The sequence below is a fragment of the Crassostrea angulata genome, chromosome 7 (assembly GCF_025612915.1).
Source record: "Crassostrea angulata isolate pt1a10 chromosome 7, ASM2561291v2, whole genome shotgun sequence".
NCBI classification, from domain to species: Eukaryota; Metazoa; Mollusca; class Bivalvia; order Ostreida; family Ostreidae; genus Magallana; species Magallana angulata.
Window position 1 is genome coordinate 34,763,149 of NC_069117.1, and position 18,674 is coordinate 34,781,822.

The following is an 18,674-nucleotide window of genomic DNA, read 5'->3' on the forward strand; positions in this document are numbered from 1 at the left end:
ACCAAGATTTTTAATGCTATTTTTAACAATTTTCTGACCTCGAGCCTACGACAAGTCGAACAAGACGATAAGTCAGGTGCTCTGTTTCAGAGAAAAAAAATACCGACTAATCGTCTGAAAAATACAGTATGCAAAAAAAGCAAAATTTTCAAAAATCTTCTTCTCTACTCCCACGCATGTGAGCAAAAAACCGGTTGCATGGTTATGATGTCCATGAAGCCATCTACCAAAATTATGAAATTTATGGCACCTGCAGGCTCTAGGGTGGGGCCAATATGGCCATATAGTAAAAATGTATTAAATCTTAGAAAATCTTCTTCTTTACGATCATGTATATTTTTTAAAAACTAAATGCTTGATTATGATGTCCATGAAGCCCTCTACCTAAATTGTGAAATTTATGACCCCTGGGTCAGGGGTTCAGGATCTAGGGTGGGGCCAATATGGCCATATAGTAAAAATGTATTAAATCTTAGAAAATCTTCTTCACTACTCCCATATATATTTGTTAAAAACTAAATGCATGGTTATGATGTCCATGAGGCCCTCTATCAAAATTGTGAAATTCATGACCCCTGGGTCAGGGGTTCAGACTCTAGGGTGGGGCCAATGTGGCCAAATAGTAAAAATGTATTAAATCTTAGAAAATCTTCTTCTCTACTCCCATATATATTTGTTAAAAACTAAATGCATGATTATGATGTCCATGAGGCCCTCTATCAAAATTGTGAAATTCATGACCCCTGGGTCAGGGGTTCAGACTCTAGGGTGGGGCCAATGTGGCCAAATAGTAAAAATGTATTTAATCTTAAAAAATCTTCTTCTCTTCTCCCATATATATTTGTTGAAAACTAAATGCATGGTTATGATGTCTATGAGGCCCTTTACCAAAATTGTAAAATTCATGACCCCTTTGTTAGGTGTTCAGGCTCTAGGGTGGGGCCAATATGGCCATATAGTAAAACTGTTTTAAATCTTAAAAATCTTCTTCTCTACTCCCACACATGTGAACAAAAAACTGAATACATGGTTATGATGTCCATGAGGGCCTCTACTAAAATTGTGAAATTCATGACCCCTTTGTTAGGTGTTCAGGCTCTAGGGTGGGGCCAATATGGCCATATAGTAAAACTGTTTTAAATCTTAAAAAATCTTCTCTACTGCCACACATGTGGGCAAAATACTGAATACATGGTTATGATATCCACAATCTCCTTTACCTAAATTGTGAAATTCATGGCCCCTTGGTCAGGGGTTCAGGACATGAAAGGGGGGAGGGGGGCGCAATATCGCAATATAGTGTTAATGCATTATATATAATGTTTAAAAAATTTCTCCTCTATTCTCACACATCTGTATTAAAAAAACTGACTAATAATTATGTTTACCAGGAAGTCCTCTACTGAAATTTTAATTTTCATGTCCCCTCAAGGATGGGTTTTGACTCTAGGACAGGGCCAAAATGATTGTATAGATGTTAATGCATATAACGTTAAAATATTATCTTCTTTACTCCCACACACCTAAAAGGAAAACTAAATTCATGATTTTGTACACCAGATCTTAGTTTTTCACCAAAATTATAGGTTTCACAGTTCTTTTTGAAATGTGGTCTTCATTACAAATTTATGATTTTTCTACTCCAGTATGAAACCTAATTAATTAGATTCATATATGAAGCTCCGTGACAAGTTTGTGTATGGGATGTATGCTACTCAGGTGACAGTTAAGGCCAATTGGCCTCTTGTTCTTTTATAATAATTGTATAGATCTGTCTTTGTTTACAGGAGTTACCTCAACTTCTTGGTTGGAGAACTGGTTGAACCTAACAAGTAAGTTTGAAAATTAAGCAAAGTTAGTTATACCTCCAGAAATGAAATTTAGTAAGGTACAGACCCTGAAACGTGCTACTGTACCAGTTGCACGGCTGAAAATAGCTGCAGGCTTTGTGAACGGTTTGCGCGGTTTGTTAATGAGGTAGGCGTGGCCTGAACGCTTTGATTTTTCTCGATATAATTTTGTTTAGTTTTTGCCTGATCTACTTCAGCAAGGTGGTAATTATGACAAGAATTTTCTTTATTTATATGATATATTACAAATGTATTTCAATCTATTTAAAATCAGAACTTCCATCCGTTCCCCTGTTTTTGATACGTTTTGTGTATTCAGTGACAACCAGGAAGCGGGGGTAATTTTCATTTTGATTAGTCTGTTATTTTTAGAATTTAATTTTAGATAAATGTAATCATTAAGATAGATTAAAAGAACTGTTTGACTTTAATCCGATATATTTTTAATTCAACGAGCTGTCGATAATTTTACAAGGCATCTTCAGTTTTTATTTCTATACATGTACTTGAATTGAAGTCATTAAATATTTCTAATCCATTTAAAATTGCTATGAAAAATTGCCCCGATTTTATTCCGATATTTCTTAAGTTTCCTTTATTGTTGTCTTGATTCTCGGCTAGTTGTTATTTTTACAAGCATCTCTCTTTTTCTTTATTCATAATTCGTATGATCATTCTTTATTGCGTACGTCTATAGTACTATTGCTGATCAAATTCCCTTAGTGAATAGACAATGTAAAATTACACACAGTTAATGATAAGTTAAACAATGAATTTCATATAAAAAATCTTGAAATCAACTGTTATATAGTTTTTTGACACAAATTTTTATCCATTTAAACATTGATTCTATGATTTTCTGCACTTGTTGTATAATCTGAACTGATATTGCATGTATAGTCAAAATATGACTATTAGTTTTTGTTTTTCCGTTAACCTAAACATGTACATGTAACATATTTCTTACGATATGAACGCATCTGGATATACACAAGTCAATAGCATTTAATGGCAATATTTAGCATTCTGTTGAACAAGTGTCAGCTCTTCACTGTATGCATGCGATTTAGCTGACGTTTTACAAATTCTGACTGACCTGTTTATATTTTATTTACCTTAATTTTTACACACATACTTGTTGTAAACAGGACATGGAAAAATACCCAGTAATCAACAAATGAATGTTAAAAGTGATAAATATATTAAAAATTTATCTAGTAACAAAAATAATACGACAACGAGGGAAAAAGACTCTGATTGCCAGTACATGAGTCATATAGTCGGAAGGAAATTATTGTTGAATAATTTCAAATAGGAATACTCTTTTTAATAGGGATTTAAGAAAACATAAAACAAAAACGTTTTCATTCGATAATTTTCTTCTAGCCATATAGGAGGAGCCAAGCAGCACGTGTCACATGGCATGATCTGTACTGTTATACTTAAACTGATTGACAGGCGAAGTACATGGAGTCCTGAGATAAAATCCCGCTCAAATGACCAACTTATAGAAACCTAAAGCGAAATAATATAGTTCTGTGATAAAACTTTAATTTAAGTAATATAATCAACACACAAGTTCTCGTTTCTCTCTCTCTCTCTCTCTCTCTCTCTCTCTCTCTCTCTCATTGAGTGTATGTAACTGCAAACAATTTGGAATTATTAGATTTTTATTTGTATGAATTTCATTCATTTTAGACTCATAGTTTTCACAACGATTTCAACACAATGACTAAAAGTTTGTACATTAGACGATGTATTCAGATTGATCTCGACGGTTAAAATTTCGACGCTATTTCACATCACACATATTAAATTGAAAATGAATTTAAAAAGAGCTCTGTTTGTGCTTACATCTACTTGCAAAATGTTATAATCCCATTCAACTATTTACAATTTAATTAATCAGGTTTTTTTTGGGGGGGGGGGGGTTACATTTGTGTACCCGGTAAATGATATTTTCATCGCAAGTTAATATTTGTGAAAATCCCGCATGATGTTTTGATGTATGGCCTCTGAAAACAGCAATGGTTTTAAGGACCTTGCTGCACACTGGGCACAGGACCCTGCATGGTCTTTCTTTGCCTTTTTCTTTGGGGTCTCAGCATCATCCTCTGTGTAATCCCCAAGCAAAGCATCCAAATCTATATCATCACCCCAAGAGAGAAAATCGGACTTAAACATGATGATGGTACGTGTTGAAATGCATATAACATCAATATAGATGTGATTACCCTGTATTAGGAGGCTAATTAAAAAGTTATTGTCTTTCATGATTAAAAATTAGTACAAACTATACACCCTTACCTGTTGCTTGGCCATCAAATCTTCAAAGAGCCGATATAATTGATGTTTGTACAACATCCTGACCAGTTCAATGAAATTGTCGATATATCCACGATACTTGGCTGTGGTTAAAGAATATTTATTTACAATGGGGAACATCTATGTCGCAGGGTCTTGTATGAATAAATAATGCTGGTACTGATTTCAGCTACATGTATTCACTGGTTCTTTATTTCGAGGATTGTATATTATCAAATAAAACCTATAAGTACAAACACACTCACACTCACAATTCATACGCAACATCGCACAGTAATTTAGAATATTTGAATAAAATGAATTAAAAGTAATTTACAATTAATATATTTCAATTACAAGGTAAACGGAAGCTTACCAGGTATCCAGAACTATGAGTTAACAAAATATATGAAATATCTTGTACAGGTAAGGTAAAGATACACTTCACTGTGTCTACCATGAAGGTAAAAGTCGTGGGGTTGGGGAATTGGCGGGATTTTTGCTATTTATAGTGAGTTAGTAAAGTCATGCATATTAATGAATTCAGTCGTAAACTTCTATTGGTCAGCTGTAGTATAGTAGTAAAGAATAAACACGTGGTCAACATACACCTGTAAACAAAATCCTCACGTGACTAACCCAAAACTCATTCATACGTTCACTCATTCATCTCTCATACACGCTCCATTGGCAATGCGCGCCAAATATAAATATGCAAAGTATGAAACTTTTATATGACAACTGCGACATTCTCCCCTGCTTGGGAAAATGGCTCCTGACATTTTAAACACAATACAAACACGAAAATTAAACAAGACCTTATTAAAACACTTCTATGACATTCTCCCCTGCAAAATTCAAACATAGTACACCTCTGATGTTACTTGATGAGAGACCCAGTCTCCATACCTGTCTGGGGGTTTTATCTGTCTCCGTGGTCGAACATAAGTACTATCAAATGATACATTCCTATTCAAGGATGATGGAGTACAAGTATCAGCAGGGCTGTAAAAAGTACTTTTCTCAAAATTATTGGCTGTACCATGTATAACACTGGGAGCTGAGTTTTGAACAGTGTCATGACCTACCCTTCTCTGTGGAATCACATATGCATGATCACTGTCAGAAGACTCAGAATCTGAAGATGAATCAGAATCATATAACGCCATTTGGTTTGGACTAGGGGTCTCATCAGATTCATGTACCTGCTCTATACCTGGGTTGGGCTTAACACTTTTGTTGGACTGAGACAGCTCTACATCTGAGAAATTGGGGATGTATGAAATGGGTAATAACATATTTCTGTGGAGAACTTTTGTTTTCCCCTGACCATATTCTTTCTTAACTCTAAACACTGGAATTTCTGAATTGGGCTGACTGACAACTATGTACGGGTCTCTGGCCCACTTATCAGCCAGTTTTTGCTTACCTTTTAGACCTACGTTGCGTATTAATACTCGGTCTCCAACACGCACAGAAGTCTCGCGAACTTTTCTGTCGAAACGATGCTTATGCCGATCAGCACTATTGTCAGCTTCACGAGAAGCAATCTTATATGCAAATTCTAATCGTTTTTCAAGTTTCTTTGCATAATTGTCATAACTGTTGGATTTTTCAGTATTGTCGTTATCGAGACATAAATACGCGTCAATCGACAACCGCGGGTGTCTACCAAACATTAAATAAAAAGGGGTATAGCCAGTGCTGTCATGTTTGGTTGCATTGTATGCATGGACGAGACTACTTACATGGGATTTCCAATCCTCTTTCTGTTTGTTGTTTAAGGTACCGATCATATGGATAAGTGTCTGGTTAAACCGCTCAACCATACCATTTCCCATCGGATGGTAGGGAGTAGTGCGAGACTGCTGCACTCCAGCTAACTTGCATAGCTCTTTGATAACATGACTGGTGAAATTTCTGCCCTGGTCACTGTGAAGTCTAGTAGGAAAGCCATAGTGTACTATAAATTCTTCAAAAAGTATTTTAGCAGTAGTTTTAGCAGTTTGGTTTCTAGTAGGAAAAGCTTGAGCATACCTAGTGAAGTGATCTGTTATTACTAAAATATTTTCATAACCACCTTTGCTCTTTTCAAGTGACAAAAAATCAATGCATACTAAATCTAAAGCTTGATAAGATTTGATGTTGACAAGTTCTGATGAAAATTTTTCAGGAGTTTTAAACTTCACACATCTGTCACAATTTCTAATTCTTTCACCTATATCTTGTTCTAGACCAGGCCAGTAGAACCTCTCTCTGATGAGATGTAGAGTTCTATCTCTGCCAAAATGTCCCAAGTTGGTATGGAGGAGCTTGAAAACAATATCTCTGTAATGTACTGGTAAAACAAGTTGTTTGACATTATTATTATTCAACACAGATTTTCTATACAATACACCGTTCTGTAAATACAACTTGTCAGATTCCCTGAAATATTTACAAACATCTGCAGATTCAGATTTTAGTTCTGTGCTTGAGGGTAGATAATCTCCCTGTAACAGATCAATAACCCTTCTAATTGTTTTGTCTCTATGCTGTTCTTTGGCCCAATTGACATCAGATAGTAAACATGTATCTTCTATCTGAACTGTTTCATTATTTTGGACTAAAGAAGAAGGGGAATGTGCATTTCTGTCTGCATTGCTATGAACAAGTGCACTTACCGAATTACAAGTTGGTGTAAATGTTGGAAGAAATATGTTTTCCAGATAAGGACAATTGCTTCTGTCTATGGTGCAGGCACTACAGATGGAACTGACAACATCAGGAGTGACCTCCATTATATCCTGTGGTCGTCTAGATAAACCATCAGCATCTGCATTGTGCGCACCTTTACGGTAGCGAAGAGAGAAGTTGTAGTTGCTCAATGAAGCTAACCATCTATGGCCGGTTGCGTCAAGTTTGGCTGAGGTGAGAACATATGTGAGTGGGTTGTTGTCGGTAACAACTTCAAATGAATTTCCATACAGGTATTCATGAAATTTTTCTGTCACTGCCCACTTCAGGGAAAGGAATTCCAATTTGTGTGCTGGATAGTTCCGCTCACTGTTCTTCAGTCCTCGACTGGCATAGGCGATGACTCTCTTCTGGCCATTCTGTAATTGGTAAAGGACAGCTCCAAGTCCTTGTGAAGAAGCATCTGTATGGAGAACAAATGGAACATCAAAGTCAGCGTAAGCTAAAATTGGTGGGGAAGACAGTCTCTCCTTAATAAGCTGAAAAGCTTCTTCTTCTTCCTGACCCCATTTCCAGTCTGGTGGCTTGCCTTTAGGCTTCCCTTTCTGTGTAGAGTGACCTTTCAAAAGGTCATTCAAAGGTTTGACTATCTTTGAGTAGTTTTGTACATACCTTCGATAATATCCTGCAAAGCCCAGAAAGGTCCTCAGAGTCTTAATGTTGTAGGGTACTGGCCAAGTTGTGATGGCCTTGGTCTTCTCAGGATCAGTAGCTACTCCTACATCACTTACCACATGACCAAGATAGGTAACACTTTTCTTTAAGAACTCACATTTCTTAGCTTTAAGTTTTAGACAATGTTTTTCAAGTCTTTCAAATACAGCTGTCAGTCTGTCAAGATGTTCGTCAAATGTCTTTGAAAAGATTAAGATGTCATCCAAAAATACTAAACAGTCTCTAAGGTTTAACTCACCCATACAGCGTTCCATAAGTCGTTGAAAAGTTGCTGGGGCATTGGTGAGGCCAAATCCCATTCTGTTACACTCAAAATGTCCAATACCACTTACTGAAAAGGCTGTCTTTTCTTTGTCTTCTTCCTCTAATTCTACCTGCCAATAAGAGCTGGTCAAATCTAACTTTGAAAAATATTTTGATCCAACAAGTCGGTCAATGGTGTCATCTATCCTAGGGAGATTGTAAGCATCTTTGATGGTCCTTGAATTGAGCTTTCTATAGTCAATGCAGAAGCGAAGGCTACCATCCTTCTTCCTTACCAAGACAATGTTGGAAGAATATGGACTCTGTGAGGGACGAATAGCCTCTACATCTAACATCTCTTGCACATGCTGACGTACCTCGGCAAACATTCCAGGTGGTATTCGTCTGTAAGGTTCCTTGAATGGAGTGTTGTCGGTCAGTTTGATGCTATGCTTCAGCAGATTGGTCTTCCCAATGTCTGTGGGGCCATCTGAAAACAAGTGCGTCCAGTGGGAAAGAAATTCCCTTGTTTTACTTACTTGATCTGGGGTAAGATGATCCTCTGCAATTGTGATGTCCAAATCCTTCAGTGACACTTTGGGCTTCTTTCCTGCTTCTGATGAGTCAGGAGTCCATGTATCTACTATTTTAACTCCATGTACAGAACATAATAATGATCTAGGAGGGATTCGCACAACAGAAGCAGACAAATTGCACACACGAACAGGGATTGTAACTGAATTTCTACCCTTTCCAAGGGGAACAACTCTTGGACAGACTACAATACTTCCAGATAAAGTAGTATCTGTCTGTTCAGTTAAAGCATAGTCAATATTGTGAACATTTCTTACAATACCTCTGATCACCTTGGTCTCATTTGGAGCAATCTGAACAGTGTGATTGTTTGCTGCCTTAACTGGTGTTTCATCACACATACTGTCAAAAGCAAGCTTCCATTCATCTGGTACATCTATCTCGGGGAACTGCGAGTCGTCGTAAACATCCCTACAAATACGAATAAAATTAGTACCAATAATGACAGGAACACTTTTTGAATAGTTTGTTTGTGGTACCACAAGAGCAGGAATACAGTGTGTACCGTTATGTAGACATGGTACACATATGTCTAATTCAATGTATCCTCTGTAGGGTAATTCACCCCCATTAGCACTATGTACACTTAATCCAAATTCTGTAATACTGAAAAGTTCTGGCTTTGGGTGTAATGAATTATAAAATTCTTCTGATATACAAGTAACAACTGAGCCAGAGTCAATAAGTGCTTTTGTCTTTACTCCAGAAACAATGATTTCTGATTCGTTAGAACCACCAACTAGTCTGTCCAACAAATTTCCAATTGTGGTTTTGTTGAGTAAGGGCTTTTTTTGAATTTATCTCCTGTTCGCCCTGCAACAGAAGATGAAACTAGTTTAAAGGTTTACCTCTTTGGTTGTTACTATAACCTCTGTTATTACCAGACTGTTGTCGGAAACTTCCTCTTCCTCGAAAACGCTGGTCACTTTTCCTGTAGCCATAGGAATTGCCCCTATTTCCACTAAAGGAATTCTGAGTTTGTGTCTGAAAAGAATCTCTATTAGCATTAGATAAATTCTCATGATCTTGTTCCAACCTACTCATTCGTGCATCAAGTTTTTTCATCTGACCAAGTAATTCAGTAAGTTGCTCTTTCAAATCAAAGTTTGACACATGATCTTCAATTTCAGTACACACAGTATTGTTCTGAACAGGCTTTGTGGTTTCTATTTTCAAGTTTTTCTCTTCATGTTCAATCTGTCTAATTTCTCTTAAAAGAGAATGAAAATCTTTCACAGTTTCATATTTGTTTCGTGTTGCATTTCTTAACTCATGATTTCTTAATCCTGACCAAAACTTTGATCGTAACATTGCATCCTTTGCAACCTCATCAATGTGTCCAAATCTAATTGCTCTAGAAACTGTTTGTTCTAATCTTGACCCAAAAGTAACAATACTCTCACCTTCTCTTTGGTAATCACTGTAGAAACTCTGCATAATGTTTTCTGCAGTGTAGACGTTTCCGTAAAAGTCATCAAGTTTCTGAAGAATGATGTCAACTGTCGCTGTTTCTCCGAGAGGAATCAGCATCTCCCTGGCAGTACCTTTCAAAGAGCTTCTAACAGACTGTAAAATAACACTTTCAGGATACTGAGTTTTTAAACATCTAACTTCATATGACCACACGTCAAAACTTACTTCACCCTTTTGAATTTGTTCTCCACTAAATGTAGGGAGTTTTACAGGGGTTGGGTTGGGGTTCTGGTATGTAGAGAGATTCACAGGGTTTGAATTGGGGTTCTGATATAGAGCAGATGTATTAAGTAACCCAGGGGTTGGTAAGGATACTCTAGGTGAAAATTTAGGCTTAGCACCAATACCTAAATGAGCAAAGGGAGCCCTAGGGGTACTTGTTATGGGAGGCTTAGTCGACATGTGACTGTTCTTAACTAACATCTCATACTCATCTTTCGGAATCACTCTGTAATGTGGTTCTGAGTTGATTTGATCAATGAGAACCTGTAGTTCTTTCCTACTTTCAGGATTTTCTCCCTTCCCTGCACCTTCTGCCATCTTACAACCACAATGATTCAAAAATTGAAAACAAATCGCAAGCCAAATAAAAGCAATTATCGCAAAGCGCATCTGTCGGGAATGAAACACATACACTCTCTATCAAACTTTGTCAAAATATCAATCAAACACATGCATACAATCTCATGATCAACCTGTACAACATTCAAATAATTGACCACAGTGCAAACTCTGATTAAAGAAAACAAACCTTAGCAACAACACAGTAAAGACCTGCTTGTCTGTCAATTTGTCTTTCAGTCCTGTTAGTAAAGCTGCAAATCAAAAGTGATAGCGCACAGGGACAGGGTGGGGTGGGCGAGGGGTATTTAAATCAAAACTGACTGTTCAAAACGAAAAATAAATGACATACAATACATAAGATGGCATATTTGCACACATAAATAGTATAAACAGTCCTTATTTCTGATGACAATGTCAAATTCAAACGAAACAAGGTAAATTGTACATCATAAACCACGTTTTTGAAATACCGGAAGTTATCACTATAAACAAACACTGACGTCAGAATTATATGATTATCGAGCCCGATCAAAATAATACAATTCTCGCACCTTGCACACCACCGGCCGGTATAACTCAAACTCTCACACACAAAGAAAATAACATATATACAACAGATACAAGTACACAGACATTTTTTTTAAACACAACACATTTGATATCATATGAAGTGCACAACAATTTTTTTTTTTTTATGATTTTTAATTTTTAATTGAGCTCAATAAACGATCGACGTCGAGAAAGAATCACTCCTCACTGGTCCTCCGCGGCTTTGAATGAAAACTGAACTGATTCATTACGAAACACAGTAACGGATTTTTCTGATGAGTACTCACTACAAACTCGGTATGCGGCACTGGAAACAATAGACTGCACGCATCCGTGGGTTCCCAACCAGTTTAAGAGTAACGCTAAATACGGTTTTGGCGGTGTTTCAGAACAAAATACTGCACACTTTGGTGAAATTTTTACAAATCACTTTTTTCCGTATTAGTTTTGCCGGCAATGAATGGACTAACCTCGGGTGGAATTCCAAGTACCACTCCTGGTAGTATTTCTTGTATCGGTAGGCCTACCAAAATATAGAACGGTCGATCAGTAACCTCACTGGGCGTTGGTCTCCGTCCTCGTAATGGGTTCTGGATCCTGGTTCCTCAAAATTAACGTGGGCGCCATTGTCGCAGGGTCTTGTATGAATAAATAACGCTGGTACTGATTTCAGCTACATGTATTCACTGGTTCTTTATTTCGAGGATTGTATATTATCAAATAAAACCTATAAGTACAAACACACTCACACTCACAATTCATACGCAACATCGCACGGTAATTTAGAATATTTGAATAAAATGAATTAAAAGTAATTTACAATTAATATATTTCAATTACAAGGTAAACGGAAGCTTACCAGGTATCCAGAACTATGAGTTAACAAAATATATGAAATATCTTGTACAGGTAAGGTAAAGATACACTTCACTGTGTCTACCATGAAGGTAAAAGTCGTGGGGTTGGGGAATTGGCGGGATTTTTGCTATTTATAGTGAGTTAGTAAAGTCATGCATATTAATGAATTCAGTCGTAAACTTCTATTGGTCAGCTGTAGTATAGTAGTAAAGAATAAACACGTGGTCAACATACACCTGTAAACAAAATCCTCACGTGACTAACCCAAAACTCATTCATACGTTCACTCATTCATCTCTCATACACGCTCCATTGGCAATGCGCGCCAAATATAAATATGCAAAGTATGAAACTTTTATATGACAACTGCGACATCTATTAGAAACCCAATTAACGATAATTTTTAAACAATCAACAATTTAGTCTTTAAATGGTCGAAAATAGACCCATCTTCGCTCTGTTTACATCTATACCGCTATCGGCCATTGCTAATCTCGCATTGCAAGATTTACAAACAATAGGGTTTGCGAGAGTTCACGAAACTTGGTAGGGTTGAGAATCTCTGTTATATATATCTCTGGAAATATTTTTTAATCTTTATCTGTGGGTTACCTTGATGTAAAAAATTGTAAATCAACATGTTTCAATCATGTGAAAAAAAACGAAGTCTTCTTATTTTCCTGACCACTGTAAAATTTCAGATCAAGAATGCAAATTTGTAAATCAACATGTATAAATAAAACTTTAAAAAAAATTCATAATTCTGAAAATTTCCCTATTTTTTTGTGTCTTCTTTTTACTCTTGGTTAGTTCCTGCATGAGAACATCATGTGAGCTGTAAAACTTGAATTAAGAAGTGAACAACAGATTTTGCTATTAATACAGAAGGCATTTTGATGATATATTAAAGTATCTTAAATTTTCCCAATTTGACAAAATATGTCGCTAAATTTCCCAATGGAAAGGGACCCGGTCCGTGTACCAAAGAGTGCTGTGACACCCATGGTACCAGCTTTCGCTGGATATTAACTGGCGATGGACTGGTGTCCCATCCAGTGGGAGTCAATGACTCTCATCTGCTTAGCACCACGGAAAACTGGCCTTTTGCACCTTAATGGCACAAAGATTTAACTTTAACTGTTTCATCAAATAGTGCTATCAACTCTACGCATTGCTATATTGGTGGAAGTGTATACTTTCAAACAAGAATTGCGATAGTCAGTAAATAAGAATATTCTTGTGAAAATTAAATCATCTTAACAGTTACTTTAATCATAGTACTGATAGGACTTTTAATTATATTGATTATTATTTATTTTAAAATCAACGATATGTTATTTTGTATGGCAAGTAGTTTTTTATATGTATTTGAATGACGCACATTTTTTACACTATGAATTCTCAGACTTTTCCGACAAGAATTTCAAGAAAACCCCTCATGAATCTAGTGTGTTATTTTTAAAGATGGAATTAATTCCATCAAACTACATATCAGTAATCGAAATATTTCTGAGAATTGTATCGATCTAAGCAATATTGAACTCTCAACCAGATGGCCGGCTGTCTGTGAGACAGCCGAGCATCTGGTTAAATGAGACAATATTGAACTCTGGCATAAGAATACATTCGACTACAAAAATACCTCAATTGTTTGTACTATTTTCAATGTATTTATAAATAATTTCCTGAAAAACAATGCTTCTGATCAGAATACATTACATCAAATTTATCAATTATTTTCAAGAACTAAGTCTTCTCAGCAGTGATGATTTGTGCTTAGGTCCAAACACTGTTTTAGTTTCGGTTTGCAAGAGTAACTGCATAGGAGAGTTGATTGAAATCAACTCCCAAAAAGGAAACATGTAACAAATGTACACAGAAAATAATGCTAATTGATCAATTTTTCTTTTTAAATCTATGCAAATATTGCTGACCTAATTATTCGGATGTCCATACAGAATTACCGGGATATCCCCTATATTTTATGAAGTTGATTTAGAAAACATTTTTCTTGGATTGTAAAATTTTGTAGATCGTAAACTCTGATTTTGATAAAATATGATAATGGTGGTCTCATGTAAGTGATGCCTTGTCTAATTCAGCTCCATAACTTTTTTTCTTTTCTTTAGATTATTGTGTTTGTAAAAAACCTGTTTATAATTCACTCAAGACACTAAGGATTATTATAAGGTGTAATGTAAGGTGTGATGTGAAGGTTATTATAATCATAGTTTACATATGGTCAGTCTTGGAGGTGATGAAAATAATGTTGTTAAGTCAAATTATATAAGAAATTTATTATGATTGTATCCACCTTAAGTAATATTTATATAATGAGAAAATGAGGAAAACGGTCTAATTCTCCTATTTAATAATTATAAGGCTTTTGTATCCAAACAAAAATGCATGATGCTGAAAGATTTTAATGTACTGATAATAGTAAATTTCAAAGTATTTTAATCAATTTGAGATTCATTCTCTAAATGTTGAATTTGCTAATGTAATTGCATTTTCATGAAAATAGTCATTTTTAACTTTGCAAATTAATTTTCTGTTATACAGTACCTTGTGGTAACTCTTTATTTTCAGAAATTTGCCAAGAGCTATTATGATATCCATGACACTGGTGATTGTCACATATCTCATTGCCAACGTAGCATATTTGGGAGTTTTAAGTCCTGGGGAGATGCTTCAGTCCCCAGCTGTAGCTGTGGTAAGTAGAATTTAATATGTCAATTAAATGTTTTATAGATGCTATATTGAAATTAAACACTGTTCACTGCCAGAGATTTCCATTTTCATACACCAAAATACTGTAAAATAAATTGAAAAAAACTGGAATTTGCTCATCAAAACACGAAGTGAAACACAGAGATAGAACATTATTCACCAGGAAAATATAATGGGAATAAACTCTAATTAAAGAAATGTATTACTTACGTTTATTAAGAAACTTTTTTAAAAACTGGTGTAGTGCTGGTGCTATATTTGTTCTCAATGACTGCCATGAAGAAAAGAAGTGGAATGAACCTATTGTTGATACAGTCATACCCGTGCAGTTAAAAAAACCCAAATCAACCACTACAGGAAGGATTTATGCAAAACAACTTTTTGAATCATTATTTAGTATTGATATTTCCAGCAATTTTGAATTTAAAAAAAACCCACTGGCCCAAGAAAAGTTAGCCAGAAGGGCTTCATCTTCTTCTCCAGAACCACTGGGCAGATTTCAACCAAACTTGGCAAAAAGCATGGGTGAAAGGGATTCAAGTTTATTCAAATGAAGGGCCACGTCGGCTTTAAAGGGGAGATAATTTAGAATTATTGAAAATTTGTTGGTATTTTTCAAAAATCTTCTTCCGGGGTAGGGTGGGGCCACAATGGGGGAATGAAATTTTACATAGGAATGTATAGAGAAAATCTTCTTCTCAATAAACTATTATGCCAGAAAAGCTCAAATTAGAGTGGAAGCAACCTCAGGTAGTGTAGATTCAAGTTTGTTTAAATCATAGTCCCTGGGGGTAGGATGGGGCCACAATGGGGGAATTGATTTTTGCATAGGAATGTATAGAGAAAATCTTGAAAAAATCTTTTTCTCAAAAACTATTAGGCCAGGAAAGCTCAAATTTGAGTGGAAGCATCCTCAGATAGTGTAAATTCAAGTTTGTTCAAATCATGGTCTCGAAGGTTGGGCGGGACCACAATGGGGGATAAATTTTTACCTAGGAATGTATAGAGAAAATCTTTAAAAATCTTCTTTTTTGAAACGTATTAGGTAAGAAAAGCTTAGAATTGTGCGGAGGCATCCTGAGGTAGTGTAAATTTAAGTTTGCTAAATCATAGTCCCTAGAGGTAGGGCGGGGCCTCAATGGCGGGATGAAATTTTACATAGTAATATATAGAGAAAATTTTTTAAAATATCAGGGATCGACATTAACGGTTGCCCGATTGCCCGGGGCAAGTAAAATCTCTATTCGGGCAAGAGAAACTCTGGGTAGACTTGTCCGATCGGGCAAGTAAAATTTCTGATTAGAAGTACGTTTTTTGTTTTGGTTACAAATAGTTTTTATCATAAAATCAATATCCTTTCCGAATTGGAACTCTTCAGTCTTCTGTTACCTTAGCGTTTAACTTTAGGTAAGTCGTTCCATATGACATTCTTGTTACATTGATTTACATTGATTTGCCCGAAGGGCAAGTGAATTTAAAAGTTAATGTCAATTTAAATGTTAATTGTTGCTCAGGTGAGCAATGTGGCCCCTGGGCCTTTTGTTTTATGTTTTGTTGCTGTTTAATTTTTAACTTTTTCTCCCTTTCCTCCACAGAGGTTTGAGCAAATCTTGACTCTGCCATTTTATTCTGCTCCAGACACAGCAATGTGACATCAATTTAAAGGGCAACTATTCTTGATTTAAAAGTAATTTTTAAGGGCAGCTAATCCAAATATTTTAAGAACTCACAGAATGCGGGTTTTTTTTATTTAATATTATGAATTGTTGAGACGAGTAGGTGAAGCAACATGCCATACTGTTGAATATTAAATCTCACCAGATGGACATAGAGGTATTTACGACAATCGTGTCGTGTTTAAACCAGTGAAAGTGTGACATTTCAGTCCAAGGTGCAGTAGTACAGCCAGGGCTGATCTCCTCGGGCGAGGAATAGGTTATGTAAAGGTACAACACACACAGCTGAGAACCTAGGAAGATATGAAATGTTTGCAGTGTAATGACTATATGTCTTAACAAAACATTTTTTGTATAAATAATACAAAGAAAAAAAAGGTCTAAATTTTCGCACTTTTTGGAATCCTGTCTTTTTACCCCTACCTATTACTAAATAGAAATGTTTTAGATAGTGTTTTGTAAAGTGTATTAGCCCTGAAGATTTGAGCAAAAGTGGTTAAGAAATGAGCAAGATGTTAAGCTTCTAAGTTCATGTCTAGGAAGAATAAAATAAAATTAAAAAAAAATAAGAACAATCTTAACCAGCACAATAATAAGAAGGTCTTAAAGACAGAGAAAATAAGCACTGCCTTCAAATTTACCTGTCAGTGTGCCCCTGTCAATCAACTGAATTGAGGCTCCAGATTGGATGTTAGAAATTGATTGACATTCGTTTACTCATCCTGTGTATACCATGTCTAGCCACGCGACGATTGTGCAATTAACTTTTGTCTTTAGATGGATACCATGACGATAAAACGCCATGTCTTTATAATAGCGAGCGCAGCAAGGCGTGTGTGAATAGAAAATTCGGACTATTTGCACATTCATTCAACAGATTTTTTTGGCGTCAGTAAATCGGACCAGTAATGCCTTGTTTTAATCGTCCCAGTAGTTCCCTGTAATTATGGTTTCCCATTTCACACTCTCACGAGATCAAGATAAAAGACTATCAGTATGTACATGCATTGTAAATAACACAACGCCAATTTCCATTACTTTTAAGACTAACGGAGTTATCGTCCTTTCGAGTGACGTCACAATGGATTTCTTGCACATTGATCCGATAGAATTTTTCGGAGTCAGTAAATTTCGACCTTCAATGCAATTCCTCAATGTCGGCCGATCTCACTAGACTGGATACCATCTCGCGAGAATCAAAGTAAAACTTTTGAGAAACAGATAAATTGTGTAATTTCCAGAACATCATGCTTTTTAAGTAAACAATCAATATTTTTCGTGTAGTTTTTTCTATTGTGTTTTCAAAGAGACAGACTACACTTGACGGACGTGAACTTTGACGTCACAATAAGGGGAAACAACTCTAAGTAGTTATTGTAAATCTGCTGAAATATAAATACCAAAATCTTCTCAAAATCTTGCAGAGCTAACGAATCGAGACATTTCTTCAGAGATAGGAAACAGCTGTAACTTGCTCTCATTTGGATGAATGCTCACATTTATTTTATTTACTGTATTTACGGTAATTTCCAGGAGCGTTTTTTTAAATGGGGCGTAGCAACATCATTCAAAAAATCTTCACAAGCAAAAAGAAAAATAAAATTCTCAAAATCAGGAAAATTCTAATCAGGGTGAGGAATGGGGAGTGCGTGGTATGCCTTTAGCTCTTTAGCTGCTCAAAAGTGTCTTATTTTCACTACTATTTACGGTATTACATGCTACCGGGGGATCCATTTTCCTTATGTGATCAACAAATTTTTTATATGTAAATTTGATTTCTTTTTAAACGGGGGAGGGGGATTCTGTGATAAGTCAATTTTTATTTGTTTAAGAAAAATGTCTGCTGCAAGAAAAGAGGAAATATTATGTTAAAACAGTATGTTAAAATCTTTATTATTCAACAACATTTTATCTGGGATAAATTCTATACTGGCGTGCGACCAGTATATAAACAATCTGATCAAAATCAGATTTTTGATCCGCTCCGACAAATTCTGATGTCGCTACACTTTGTTCAGCGACTATCAGAATTTCGGAGCGTTATTAAGATCTGATTTTAATCAGATTGGTATATAAATAAATAAAAAATCTTATGAATTATGAATAATAAAAATTTACTGGAAAATTGGTATATTTATTTTATTTTGCGTTCTTCATTTACGTGTACTTTACGTCACTACTTTTATTTTTATTGATTTATCATTATTCATTTTTGATCACCTGCTGCGCTCGCCCCAACGGTGGCACCGTAAAACATATTAAAAAGAAACTACTGTTGAAAGCGATTAAATTAAATTGAATTTTCTGCTCTTGAAAATTGTGAAAGATGTGAATAAAAAATTAATAACATACTTGGTTTATGTACCACACCAAACGCACTGATCACCTGCAGTCTGTCAAAATCACGTTGCGCCGATCATCT

The 18,674-nt window shown here is 35.7% G+C and overlaps 1 protein-coding gene and 1 long non-coding RNA gene across 4 annotated transcripts in view; one reads left to right on the forward strand and one right to left on the reverse strand.

Moving 5' to 3' along the window:
• Nucleotides 1–18,674, forward strand: part of LOC128155595 (large neutral amino acids transporter small subunit 1-like) — a 110,278-nt gene that overhangs the window by 24,480 nt on the left and 67,124 nt on the right. For all 3 annotated transcript variants that reach the window (XM_052817378.1, XM_052817377.1, XM_052817376.1), the window contains exons 5-6: nt 1,788–1,832; nt 14,436–14,559. In XM_052817378.1, coding sequence (XP_052673338.1) covers nt 1,788–1,832; nt 14,436–14,559 — 169 coding nt within the window. The remainder of the gene's footprint in view (nt 1–1,787; nt 1,833–14,435; nt 14,560–18,674) is intronic.
• On the reverse strand, nt 11,652–12,213 carry LOC128155596 (uncharacterized). The gene is made up of 2 exons (XR_008239618.1): nt 11,848–12,213; nt 11,652–11,715 (listed from the first exon to the last, which is right to left on the reverse strand). It is a non-coding gene; the product is annotated as an uncharacterized LOC128155596 (long non-coding RNA).